This window comes from Podarcis bocagei, assembly GCF_964188305.1.
Source record: "Podarcis bocagei genome assembly, chromosome: W".
Taxonomy (NCBI): domain Eukaryota; kingdom Metazoa; phylum Chordata; class Lepidosauria; order Squamata; family Lacertidae; genus Podarcis; species Podarcis bocagei.
Genome location: NC_138131.1, coordinates 55,970,731 through 55,984,611, shown reverse-complemented (window position 1 = coordinate 55,984,611; position 13,881 = coordinate 55,970,731). Strand labels below are relative to the sequence as shown.

The window sequence follows — 13,881 nt, the reverse complement described above, 5'->3', positions numbered from 1 at the left end:
GCTGCAGCAATTATGAAAGTAAATTTTCTGCATTTAACTCACTTTGTAAATAAGTGTTTCCTTGTGTGAAAAATAAAATTGCCTGCAAGTCCTTTTCTTCCCCTTGCAACCCTAATGTTTCTCTGTCTCTGTCTGTCTGTTTGTCTGTCTGTCTCTTCCTCTCTCCCTCTCCTTAAAAAGAGTTCCTCTTTGCTCTGAAAACAGAGCTCAAATTAACTGTTGCTGTTTAGACTTTCAAGTGGGAGCAGCTGCTTAGTTTTGTTTTGTCCCAGTCACCCTTGGTGTAACTCAAAATCTGAATTGCACGAAGCATGATCTAACTAATTAAGTCTGCTTAAGTGTACTATACGCAAAGCTATTACCAGCTGCAAACTTTGGAGGAGTTTTTTCACCATGCCCAGCTTTTTCCTCTCCTCCTCCACACTGAGAGCCAGTGTGGTGTAGTGGTTAAGAGCGGTAGTCACGTAATCCGGGAAACCGGGTTCGTGTCTCCGCTCCTCCACATGCAGCTGCTGGGTGACCTTGGGCCAGTCACACTTCTGTGAAGTCTCTCAGCCTCACTCACCTCACAGAGTGTTTGTTGTGGGGGAGGAAGGGAAAGGAGAATGTTAGCCGCTTTGAGATTCCTTAAAGGGAGTGAAAGGCGGGATATCAAATCCAAACTCTTCTTCTTCTTCCTCTCCTCTGTCTCATTCTTCTGGCACACACGTTTTAATACTTATCTAACCCTGAAAAAGAGTTCCGGGGAGTGCCAAGACTTGCTGACTACATTCTGACATTTCAGCTTCTTCTAACAACAAGAAAAAAACTAATGAATATAGGAAGAGCCTGATGAATCAAGCCAAAGGGGGCCCACCTAGTCCAACATCCTGTTCTCACAGTTAGTTGTGTGAAACCCATCAGCAGGGCCCGAGCACAAGAGCCCCCTACCAGTGGCGGAGCGGAGAGCAGGCGGGGGTGGGGCTGGCATGCGCCACCCGCAGCAGTGTGGTACGCCCAGTGCAGGTGGGGGGGCAGGTGCGATGGCACCCTGCCGGGATCGCGCTGCCGGGGGCAGTGCGCTCCCCCCCACTCCTCTTCCTCCACCAGTGCCCCCTACCCTCCTGTAGTTTCCAGCAACTGGTATTCAGAAGCATTACTTCCTCCCAACTGTGGAGACAGATCATAGTCATCATGGCTAGGAGCCACTGATAGCCTTCTCCATGAATTTATCTAATCCTTCTTTTAAAGTCATCCAGGTTGGTGGCAACCACTGCCTCCTGTGAGAGCAAGTTCAATAGTTTAACTATGTGCTGCATGAAGAAGACCTTTCTTTTATTTGTCCTAAATCTTCAAGCATTCAGCTTCATTGGAAGTCCATGAATTCTAGTGTTATCAGAGAGGTAGGAAAACTTTTTTCCATGTCAAGCAAACATTTATAAACTCCTACCATGTCACCCCTTACTCGCCTTTTCTTTAAACCAAGAAGTCCCAAACATTGCAACCTTTCTTCATAGGGGAGTCACTCTATTCTTTTCATCATTTTGGTGGCCCTTTTCTGAAGGTTTCCAAACTTCACAATATCCTTTTTGAGGTGAAGCAACCAGAGCTGTGCACAGTACAGTGGTACCTTGGTTTAAGAACAGCTTAATTTATGAACAGCTTGATTAAGAACGCTGCAAACCCAGAAGTAGGTGTTTTGGTTTGTGAACTTTGCTTTGGAAGCAGAACATGTTCCGCTTCCTGTTGAGTGTAAATTGAGTCCCCTGCTGCTATGGGAAAGCACGCCTTGGTTTAAGAACGGACTTCCGGAACGGATTAAGTTTGTAAACCAGGGTACCACTGTATTCGGAATGTGGTCGCTCCATAGATTTGTATCGGTGTGCTTGGAATTTTTTTTCTCTTAATGGACTAACACTATGCCCTCGTTATTTTAACAATTTTCAGAGAGGTAGCCATGTTACTCTGTTGCAGCCTAAGCGACTAATTTCTTGGTCTTTGGGTGCCACTGGGCTTTCTGGGTTACTGCAGTTTTCTGTTTTTCTTTTGTCTGCCACTTCTTTGCCTTTCTGTTGTATTGCTTCCTTTCCTGTTTGGTTTAATGCTTAAGCGTCTTTTCAGTATTTTGTCTGGCCAGTTAGCCTGACTCATAAAACAGTTTGTTCTTCCTTGCCTGGATCTTCCAGGATCTTGGCTATATATCTTTTCTAAAACCTTGCACAGTTATTGAGAGTCCAAACGTGTGTTTGAAGACTGTGATTGAATTACAAGATGGCCAGGGATATGTTTGTGTGGCTGCTGAATAGACTCCATGTAAGTAAAGTACACAGCACCATTTGCCAGTGCTGAGCTCCATTCTGTCTTGACCCTTCCATTTGCAGCATTTTTGTGTTGGCACAGCTTTTAAAGTTCATTTCTTATTTAAAAATGTCTTCTCTGCCTTTGAAATTGTTACAAAGGAAGCTGTCTTGTAGATAATTAGACCACTGGTCAATATAGCTCAGTATTGAGAGTCTCTCCCAGCCCTGCCTGGAGATGCCTGGGATTGAACCTGGGACTTTGTGCATGCAAATCAGGTGCTCTGAGCTGCAGCCCTTCCCCTTACAGCCCCTGCTGGGAATCTGAGGTGAGAGACCCACATAGCCCATAGTTGCCCCCAGTTCCAGTCACTACCACACAGAGGCAGCTGAAAGTCCAAAAAGTTTACTGGTGCAGACGATATTACAGTTCTGGACAGTGCTATATACATACAGCTTGTAGGCTTTCCAGATACTATTGATGTCTGGCAACTTTAACCTGTTGCAGGATCTTAGCCAGACCCAGTTGAATATAGCAGAGCATATGCAGACTTCCAGAAGCAATCAGTTGCAGGCAGGTAGGATCCTCTACATGGATCACTGCCTTGCCGTGGCGAAGGGGCTTGAATAACTCAGAGAAGCTATGAGCTATGCCGTGCAAGGCCACCCAAGATGGACAGGTCATAGTGGAGAGGTTTGACCAAACGTGATCCACCTGGAGCAGGAACCGGCAAGCCACTCCAGTATCCTTGCCAAGAAAACCTCATGGACAAAGACAACAGGCACATAAAAGTTATGATGCTGGAAGATGAGCCCCTCAGGTCGGCAGGCGTCCAACATGCTACTGAGGAAGAGCGGAGGACAAGTACAAGTAGATTCAGAGCTGATGAAGCAGCTGGGCCAAAGCCGAAAGGACGCTCAGTTGCGGATATGCCTGGAAGCGAAAGGAAAGTCCAATGCTGTAAAGAAAAATATTGCATAGGAACCTGGAATGTAAGAACCATGAACCTGGGTAAGTTGGATGTGGTCAAAAATGAGATGGCAAGAATAAATATTGACATCCTGGGCATCAGTGAACTAAAATGGACGGGAATGGGCGAATTCAGTTTGGATGACCATCATATCTACTACTGTGGGCAAGAATCCCGTAAAAGAAATGGAGTGGCCCTCATAGTCAACAAAAGAGTGGCGAAAGCTGTACTGGGATGCAATCTCAAAAATGATAGAATGATCTCGATACGAATCCAAGGCAGACCTTTTAACATCACAGTAATCCAAGTTTATGCACCAACTACTGGTGCTGAAGAAACTGAAATCGAGCAATTCAATGAAGACTTACAACACCTTATAGAAGTGACACCAAAGAAGGATGTTCTTCTCATTATAGGGGATTGGAATGCTAAAGTAGGGAATCAAGAGATAAAAGGAACAACTGGCAAGTTTGGCCTTGGAGATTAAAACGAAGCAGGGCAAAGGCTAATAGAGTTCTGTCAAGAGAACAAGCTGGTCATCACAAACACGCTTTTCCAACAACACAAGAGACGACTCTACACATGGACATCACCAGATGGGCAGCATCGAAATCAGATTGATTATATTTTCCGCAGCCAAAGATGGAGAAGCTCTATACAGTCAGCAAAAACAAGACCTGGAGCTGACTGTGGCTCAGATCATCAGCTTCTTATAGCAAAATTCAAGCTTAAACTGAAGAAAGTAGGAAAAACCACTGGGCCGGTAAGATGCAATCTAAATCAAACCCCTTATGAATACACAGTGGAAGTGAGGAACAGGTTTAAGGATTTAGATTTGGTGGACAGAGTGCCTGAAGAACTATGGACGGAGGCTCGTAACATTATACAGGAGGCAGCAACGAAAACCATCCCAATGAAAAGGAAATGCAAGAAAGCAAAGTAGCTGTCCAACAAGGCCTTACAAATAGCGGGGGAGAGAAGGCAAGCAAAATGTGAGGGAGATAGTGAAAGATACAGGAAATTGAATGCAGATTTCCAAAAAAATAGCAAGGAGAGACAAGAACGCCTTCTTAAACGAGCAATGCAAAGAAATAGAGGAAAATGACAGAATGGGAAGAACCAGAGATCTGTTCAAGAAAATTGGAGATATGAAAGGAACATTTTGTACAAAGATTACCATAATAAAAGACAAAAGTGGAAAGGACCTAACAGAAGCAGAAGACATCAAGAAGAGGTGGCAAGAATACACAGAGGAATTATACCAGAAAGATATGGATGTCTTGTACACCCCAGGTAGTGTGGTTGCTGACCTTGAGCCAGACATCCTGGAGAATGAAGTCAAATGGGCCTTAGAAAGCACTGCAAATAACAAGGCCAGTGGAAGTGATGGTATTCCAGCTGAACTATTTAAAATTTTAAAAGATGATGCTATTAAGGTGCTACACTCAATATGCCACCAAGTTTGGAAAACTCAGCAGTGGCCAGAGGATTGGAGAAGGTCAGTCTACATCCCAATCCCAAAGAAGGGCAGTGCCAAAGAATGCTCCAACTACCGCACAATTGCACTCATTTCACACACTAGCAAGGTTATGCTTAAAATTCTACAAGGCAGGCTTAAGCTGTATGTGGACCGAGAACTCCCAGAAGTGCAAGCTGGATTTATAAGAGGCAGAGGAACCAGAGACCAAATTGCAAAAAGCCTTTGACTTTGTTGACCACAGCAAACTATGGCAAGTTCTTAAAGAAATGGGAGTGCCTGATCACCTCATCTGTCTCCTGAGAAATCTCTATGTGGGACAAGAAGCTACAGTTAGAACTGGATATGGAACAACTGATTGGTTCAAAATTGGGAAAGGAGTACGGCAAGGCTGTACATGGTCTCCCTGCTTATTTAACTTATATGCAGAATTCATCATGCGAAAGGCTGGACTGGATGAGATTGCCGGAAGAAATATAGGATCATAGAATCATAGAGTTGGAAGAGACCACAAGGGCCATCGAGTCCAACCCCCTGCCAAGCAGGAAGCACCATCAGAGCACTCCTGACATATGGTTGAGAAGCCTCTGCTTAAAGACCTCCAAAGTAGGAGACTCCACCACACTCCTTGGCAGCAAATTCCACTGTCGAACAGCTCTTACTCTCAGGAAGTTCTTCCTAATGTTTAGGTGGAATCTTCTTTCTTGTAGTTTGGATCCATTGCTCCGTGTCCGCTTCTCTGGAGCAGCAGAAAACAACTTTTCTCCCTCCTCTATGTGACATCCTTTTATATATTTGAACATGGCTATCATATCACCCCTTAACCTCCACTTCTCTTTTTTTTTATAATAATTTTTATTACATTTTTTTACAACAGAAAAAAGAAAGAACATAGAAAATAAAAAGAAAAAAGAACAGAAAATTCAAACCATTTCAACAACTTATTTCAAATCTCTATTGGACTTCCCCACATCTCCCGCCCAGTGCATTCTTAACAATAAAAATTATCAGCAAGTTATACCCTTGTTTCTTGTGTTTCTTTGTACTTTCAATTGCAATTTTAAGTTTAAATCCCTTATTTTCCATTTACTCTAAAAATATAACATATTGTCATTTTTACCCATTTAAACTTTGATTCTTTCATGAATATTATCCAATTTCTTATATAATCCACTCTCATTGCTGGGGCTGACCTTCCAAATCATACGGCATCTCACAGTTCATATAACTTATAATACTTTTGCAAATAGTCCTTAAATTTTTTCCAGTCCTCTTCCATTGCTTCTTCTCCCAAATCTCGGATCCTGGCAGTCATCTCAGCTAGTTCCATGTAGTTCATCAATTGCGTCTGCCAATCCTCCAGTGTGGGCAAATCTTGAATCTTCCAATATTTGGCGATAAGGATCCTTGCTGCTGTGGTGGCATACATGAAAAAAGTTCTGTCCTTCTTTAACACCTTCTGGCCGACAATGCCCAGGAGGAATGCCTCTGGTTTCTTAGGAAAGGTGTATTTAAACACCTTTTTTAACTCGTTGTAAATCATTTCCCAGAAGGCCTTCACTCTTGGGCAAGTCCACCAGAGATGAAAGAATGTCCCTTCAGCCTCCTTACATTTCCAACATTTATTATCGGACAAATGGTAAATCTTAGCAAGCTTGACTGGGGTCATGTACCACCTGTATACCATTTTCATAATGTTTTCTTTCAAGGCATTACATGCCGTAAACTTCATACCGGTGGTCCATAACCTTTCCCAGTCCTCAGACATGATATTGTAACCAATGTCCTGAGCCCATTTTATCATGGCTGATTTAACTGTCTCATCCTGAGTGTTCCATTTAAGTAGCAAGTTATACATTCTCGATAATAGCTTGGTCTTTGGTTCTAACAATTCTGTCTCAAGTTTCGATTTTTCCACCTGGAATCCTGTTTTTTTATCTAGCTTAAAAACCTCATTAATTTGGGCATAGTGAAGCCAGTCTTGCACTTTACCCTTTAATTTTTCAAAGCTCTGCAACCTCCAGTTGTCTCCAATGTTTTCTATTATTTCCCAATATTTCGGCCAACCGGCCTCCATATTAGGTTTTTTCCGAGCCTTGGCCTCTATTGGTGATACCCACCTCGGAGTTTTGCTTTCTAACAAGTCTTTGTATTTTTTCCAGACCATAAATATTGCTTTTCTGACAATATGGTTTTTAAACCTCCACTTCTCCAGGCTAAACATGCCCAGCTCCCTTAGCCGTTCCTCATAAGGCATCATTTCCAGGCCTTTGACCATTTTGGTTGCCCTCCTCTGGACACGTTCCAGTTTGTCAGTGTCCTTCTTGAACTGTGGTGGCCAGAACTGGACACAGTACTCCAGGTGAGGTCTGACCAGAGCAGAATACAGTGGCACTATTACTTCCCTTGATCTAGATGCTATACTCCTATTGATGCATCCCAGAATTGCATTGGCTTTTTTAGCTGCCGCGTCACACTGTTGGCTCATGTCAAATTTGTGGTCAACCAAGACTCCTAGATCCTTTTCACATGTACTGTTCTCAAGCCAGGTGTCCCCCATCTTGTATTTGTGCCTCTCATTTTTTTTGCCCAAGTGCAATACTTTACATTTCTCCCTGTTAAAATTCATCTTGTTTGTTTTTGCCCAGTTCTCTAATCTGTCAAGGTCGTTTTGAAGTGTGATCCTGTCCTCTGGGGTGTTAGCCACCCCTCCCAGTTTGGTGTCATCTGCAAATTTGATCAGGATGCCCTTGATAAAGATGTTGAATAAGACTGGGCCCAAGACAGAACCCTGTGGCACCCCACTAGTCACTCTTCTCCAGGATGAAGAGGAACCATTGATGAGCACCCTTTGGGTTCGGTCAGTCAGCCAGTTACAAATCCACTGAGTGGTAGCATAGTCAAGACCGCATTTTACCAGTTTCTTTACAAGAATATCATGGGGCACCTTGTCAAATGCCTTGCTGAAATCAAGGTAGACTACATACACTGCGTTCCCTTCATCTACCAGGCTTGTAATTCTGTCAAAAAACGAGATCAGGTTAGTCTGACATGACTTATTTTTCAGAAATCCATGCTGACTATTGGTGATCACAGCAATTGAAGTCCCCCATTACTACTATCTCCCTTCCTTTTGCATGCTTGGCCATCTGTTCCAGGAAGGCATCATCTATGTCCTCCCTTTGGCTTGGGGATCTATAGTAAACTCCCACAATGAGGTCACTGTTAGTCTTCTCTCCCTTAATTTTGACCCAAATGTTCTCACTTTGGCTTTGAGGTTCTAAATCTTGGATCTCTTCACAGGTATACACATCCCTGACATATAACGCTACTCCCCCTCCTTTCTTGTCTGGTCTGTTTCTGTGAAATAGATTGTATCCTAACGTTGTGCTTTTACTATCTCCCTCTTCACAAACTCCCAGCCATCATGAACTCCCTTTCCTTTTAGTATTACTGTCCATGGGATCTCACCCAGCACTTCCCAAAGTTTTATGAAGTCGGCTTTCTTAAAGTTAAGAAATTGAGTCCTAGTATGCTTGGCTGCTCCTTTCCGCTGTATAGTAAACTTCAGAAGAGCATGATGACTCGCTCCTAATGATCTTTCCACTTCTACCCCACTAACCAGGTCATCAACATTGGTTAGGACCAGATCTAAAATGGCTGTTCCTCTTGTTGCTTCTCCCACTTTCTGGACAATGAAGTTGTCTGCAAGGCCAGTGAGGAATCTGCTTGACCTTATGCTCTTGGCTGAGTTTGACATCCAACAAATATTCGGGTAATTGAAGTCCCCCATTACTACTATCTCCCTTCCTTTTGCATGCTTGGCCATCTGTTCCAGGAAGGCATCATCTCACTTTGGCTTGGAGGTTCTAAATCTTGGATCTCTTCACAGGTATACACATCCCTGACATATAACGCCACTCCTCCTCCTTTCTTGTCTGGTCTGTTTCTCTGAAATAGATTGTATCCCCCCATTATTACATTCCAATCGTGGGACTTATCCCACCAGGTTTCAGTGATGCCTATTATGTCATATTTAGTTTGCTGTACCAAGAGCTCAAGCTCATCTTGTTTATTTCCCATGCTTTGCGCATTAGTGTACAGACATTGAAGTCCATTAATCATTCCCCCGTGTCTCTTATTTAAGGATTTTTTCCTCCCACCACTAGGTCTGCGTGCTGTTTGCTCCATTTGGTCTATGACATTTGGATGATCATCTTCATCAATTGATAGACTCCTACCTTCAGGAGCACTGTCTCCCTCCCCCACATTAGTCAGTTTAAAGCCCTCCTGATGAGGTTTCTGAGATTTTTGGCAAAAACATTCCTCCCAACCGTTGTGAGGTGCAGCCCATCGCTTGCCAGAAGTCCATCTTCAAGAAACTGCAGTCCGTGATCTAAGAATCCAAACCGTTCCTGTTTACACCATTTGCGAAGCCAGCTGTTCACTTCCACTATTTTCCCCTCTCTCCCTGGGCCACGTCGTTCAACTGGGAGGACAGATGAGATGACAATTTGTGCATTTAATTGCTTCAATTTCCTGCCCAGAGCCTCGTAGTCTCTTTTGATCTTCTGGAGGCTATTGCTTGCAGTGTCATTGGTTCCCACATGAACCAAGAGGAAGGGGTATTTGTCAGTGGGTTTTATGATTCCTTGCAGTCGTTCAGTTACATCTTGGATCTTAGCCCCGGGGAGACAGCACACTTCCCGAGACATCTTGTCAGGCCCACAGATCACTGCTTCTGTTCCCCTCAGTAGGGAATCCCCTATCACCACTACACGCCTCCTCTTAGGTTTGGTCGGGGTTCTTCCGTGAGCTGTCCGTTCCAAGGTCGCCTGAACATTCCCTGAGCACTGACTTTGCTGCTCGTCTTCATATACCTGATCGACTGTAATGAGGGAGAGATCCTCAAATGGAGTCTGCTCTTCGTCTTCCATGCTAGGGGAGAGGACCTCAAAGCGATTGTGTATTTCTAAACAATCAGAGCGAACCCTGGGCCTCCTACTTCTTTGAGTCACGTTTCTCCATATATCTGGCTCCTGTGTTGGTGAACTAGCCTCCTTCTCAGGGGAGTCCCCTGTCTCCTCCTTGGTGGAGACGGTGTGCTCTGTTGCTTCCAAGAAGAGCTCCAGCTCTCTAATTCTTTGGAGCGTAGCTACACGTTCCTCCAGTTGCTGGACTTTGTCTTTTAAGAGGGAAATCAACATGCAATTGCTGCAGGTAAAGCTGCCTGCAACCTTTGGCAAGATGGCAAACATTGTGCAGGAACCGCAGGCGACTGCAGCTGTTCCCTCCCCCTCCATCTTGAGAACGTGTCGTTGGGGGTGGCTACAGTGGTCCTCCATCATAAAAAGCATGAAGACAGGACAAATATTTTCCCCTACAAAAAAATCTAGGTCTCCTCCAACAAACGTTTGAGACTAGCTCCCCTAAATCTAAAAGATGGATCAAACTACCCTGCAAGCTCTGATAAGCTCCTCCAACAGCTAATCACCTGCCTCAACAGAAATCCTGCCCCCTCTGACCTTTGCACAGGGAGAACAGCTAATCAGCCACAAAGAAACACACACACACACACACACACACACACACACACACACACACACACACACGAAAACCCTTTTTGCTCCTTCTTCAACTGCTGCCCTGCAAGTTCAACTGCTGCCCTCAACAACCTCAGATATCAGGTTTTTACACGCTTTTACACAGCTAATGGCGAATCCCCTGCAATCCAAGTCCTCCTCACTTGCTCAAATCTATTCTGCCTCAAAACAAGGAGCGGAAGGAAAAGGCTGCAAACTGTTAAATGGAAAAAACCCCAGGCACAGGGCAAATACCTTAAGTATACCTTTAAAGCAACAGTGCTCTTTCCCTCCCTCCTCCCCACTCAGCTCGCGGAAAAGCTCCTCCACACCCCCCACGCGTGCTCCTTGTCCCTTGAGTTCTTTTCCTTCCCTCCCCACTTAAAACGTGGTTACAAAGCACGGATCCACATGGATCCTCAGGATTTTTGCACTGGGTCACCCCAAATTCACCATCAGATCACATAGCATTTCCATGGCTACAGCCTGCACCAAAAAACACACACGCACCCACTGTTTCATGGGGCCGCAATGGCGCAAAAACGTGGTCACAAAGCATGGATCCACATGGATCCTCAGGATTTTTGCATTGGGCTACCCCAAACTCACTGTCAGATCACATGTCTGTGGCCACAGCATGAACCATAAAAATCATACATCCACTGTTTCGTTTAGAATATTTTTTCCTTGTTTTCCTCCTCTAAAAACTACGTGCGTGTTATGGTCAGATGCGTGTTATAGAGCGAAAAATACGGTAGTTATGCATAATGTACTTTTGCTTTCTTTTATCCTATATAATTCCTTGTGAGTTATACTTCTATAGCCAAGAAGCTTGAATGCAGTCATTTTTTATCTGTTGTGGTGTCTATATATATATATATGCAGGTTTTGGTGTCTTCGGGTATCTTCCCGTGTAAGAGTTGGGGTGTCTAGGCGACGTTTCGACGAGGTCTCACTCGTCATCTTCAGGTTGGTGCTTTCGGCTTCTTGTTACTAGAACAGAGCTTTCGGCTTCTTGTTACTAGAACATTTATATATATAAAATAAATGATTCTGATTTATTCCTTCTTAAAACTGATGTGTTCTCTCTGGTTGTTGCCACTTGACCATTTAAGGCTTTTAAACAGAGATCTTCCTCAGTCTGCATCTCTATTGGAATAGCTTTTAGATCTTTTAATTATTTTATCACTTGTGTGTTTGGTGCCCTGGGTTCCTTTTGGGAGGAAGAGGGGGATATAAATTTAATAAATAATAATCTACAGATTCTGTTGTTTTCAGCTGGTGTCTTCTTAGGCCAGCAGAGTCAGTTGCTCTCTCTGTTCCAGAATTTTATAAGGTCCCCCCCCCCATTGCAGATCCTGTGCAAGCTTGAAATCACTCGCCTTATTACCCACTTTGAGAAATCAATGCAGGAGGAAGATGACAGTGACCTCTTCATTGTAGACAAAGATGGGGAAACGCAACTGTGCCATTATACGGATTCCAACTTTGAGGAGAACCTCAGAGTGCCATTGTTGGAAATGCTGAAGTACCCCTACCTGTTACTTCATGAACGTCTCAGTGAGTATCTGGTGGCACTTGAACATGATCCAGTTCTCCCCCTGCATTAGTAGTTCAATAAAAGCAGCTATGGAAAGTCTTCTCAGAATACAGCTGGAGGTGATATGTTGACTGGGATTTGTTTTTTTGTTTTACTATCCCCCCCCCAAAAAAAACCTATTACAAAAGGAGTATTATTTTTATTTATAGAATATATATTCTGCTGCTCATCTAGGGTTGTCACCTTTGGTTGGGCAAAATATGGGACTGGGGGGGGGGGAGCCTAAAATTACTTTACCTGATGCAGAATGAAATGACTTCAAAGCAATCAATCAATGTTATTACGGCAAACAGCCAGCATACTAAACCAGAATTTCTGCATAATTCTCTACATAAGCAATAAAAATGATAAATATGGGGTTTAACAATCAATAGACTAATTGAATGTACTTAAAATGTGTATTTAGAGGAATAAAATACCATAAAAGTTTAAAAGAATAGGAGTTTTAACTAAGAACTGTAGCGGTTTATAACATTTTATGCAATTGTGTAATCTTTTGCTTTCTTTGACTTATGGCTATTGCATAAAATCTAGCTACATTTCCAATGCTGGTCATACTCATAGGGAAGACCCAATGAAATTTATAGATCTAAGTTAGCAATGCACACTAATTTCAATGACTCATATCCTCCACACATGCTGAATTTCTGCCTGTCAGATGAATGGTAAATGTAGAACCCCAGCCAAAGAAAGAAAGAGAGCAACAAATTCTGTTTCTCTTCCTAACAGAGCTTTGCCTCCAACGTCCCTTTCTATATAGCTGCTAATGCCAATTCATTCACACACACACACACACACACACACACACACACACACACGCCTCATAGTCAGACAAGTTCATCCAACCACTAGGGTTACATCTTTTCTTGTCACATATTTGTTAAAAAGCTTTCATGTGTTATCTATAGGCATTCATAGAATCATAGAAATGTAGAGTTGGAAGGGACCCTGAGCGTCATTTAGCGCTATACCACTGTTCTTCCTCAGCTAGCAAAATGTACAGTGGTACCTCGGGTTAAGAACTTAATTCGTTCCGGAGGTCTGTTCTTAACCTGAAACTGTTCTTAACCTGAAGCACTACTTTAGCTACTTTACTGCTGCTGCGCCGCCGGCATGCGATTTCTGTTCTTATTCTGAAGTAAAGTTCTTAACCCGAGGTACTAATAATATTATAATAATAACTTATTATTTATACCCCGCCCATCTGGATGAGTTTCCCCAGCCACTCTGGGCGGCTTCCAATCAAGTGTTAAAAACAATACAGCATTAAATATTAAAAACTTCCCTAAACAGGGCTGCCTTCAGATGTCTTTTAAAGAGAAGATAGCTGCTTATTTCCTTCACATCTGAAGGGAAGGCGTTCCACAGGGCGGGTGCCACCACCGAGAAGGCCCTCTGCCTGTTCCCTGTAACCTCACTTCTCGCAATGAGGGAACCGCCAGAAGGCCCTCGGCGCTGGATCTCAGTGTCCGGGCTGAACGATGGGGGTGGAGACGCTCCTTCAGGTATACTGGACCAAGGCCGTTTAGGGCTTTAAAGGTCAGCAACAACTCTTTGAATTGTGCTCGGAAATGTACTGGGAGCCAATGCAGATCTCTCAGGACCGGTGTTATGTGGTCCCGGCGGCCACTCCCAGTCACCAGTCTAGCTGCCGCATTCTGGATTAATTGTAGTTTCTGGGTCACCTTCAAAGGTAGCCCCACGTAGAGCACAATTGCAGTAGTCCAAGCGGGAGATAAGCAGAGCATGCAGCACTCTGGCGAGACAGTCCGCGGGCAGGTAGGGTCTCAGCCTGCATACCAGGTGGACACAGAATTAACCTGCGCCTCCATGGACAGCTGTGAGTCCAAAATGACTCCCAGGCTGCGCCCCTGGTCCTTCAGGGGCACAGTTACCCCATTCAGGACCAGGGAGTCACCCGCCCGCCCCCCCAAAACCGTACTTCTTTCTTGTCAGGATTCAACCTCAATCCGTT

General features: G+C 43.9%; 1 protein-coding gene across 1 annotated transcript in view; it reads left to right on the top strand.

The window, feature by feature from the left end:
* The window catches only part of LOC308578111 (putative helicase senataxin), a gene marked incomplete at its 3' end in the record, with an annotated part of 172,123 nt that overhangs the window by 58,543 nt on the left and 99,699 nt on the right, over positions 1-13,881 (top strand). Inside the window, exon 3 of the mRNA XM_081178380.1 lies at positions 11,662-11,866. Coding sequence (XP_081034506.1) covers positions 11,662-11,866 — 205 coding nt within the window. The remainder of the gene's footprint in view (positions 1-11,661; positions 11,867-13,881) is intronic.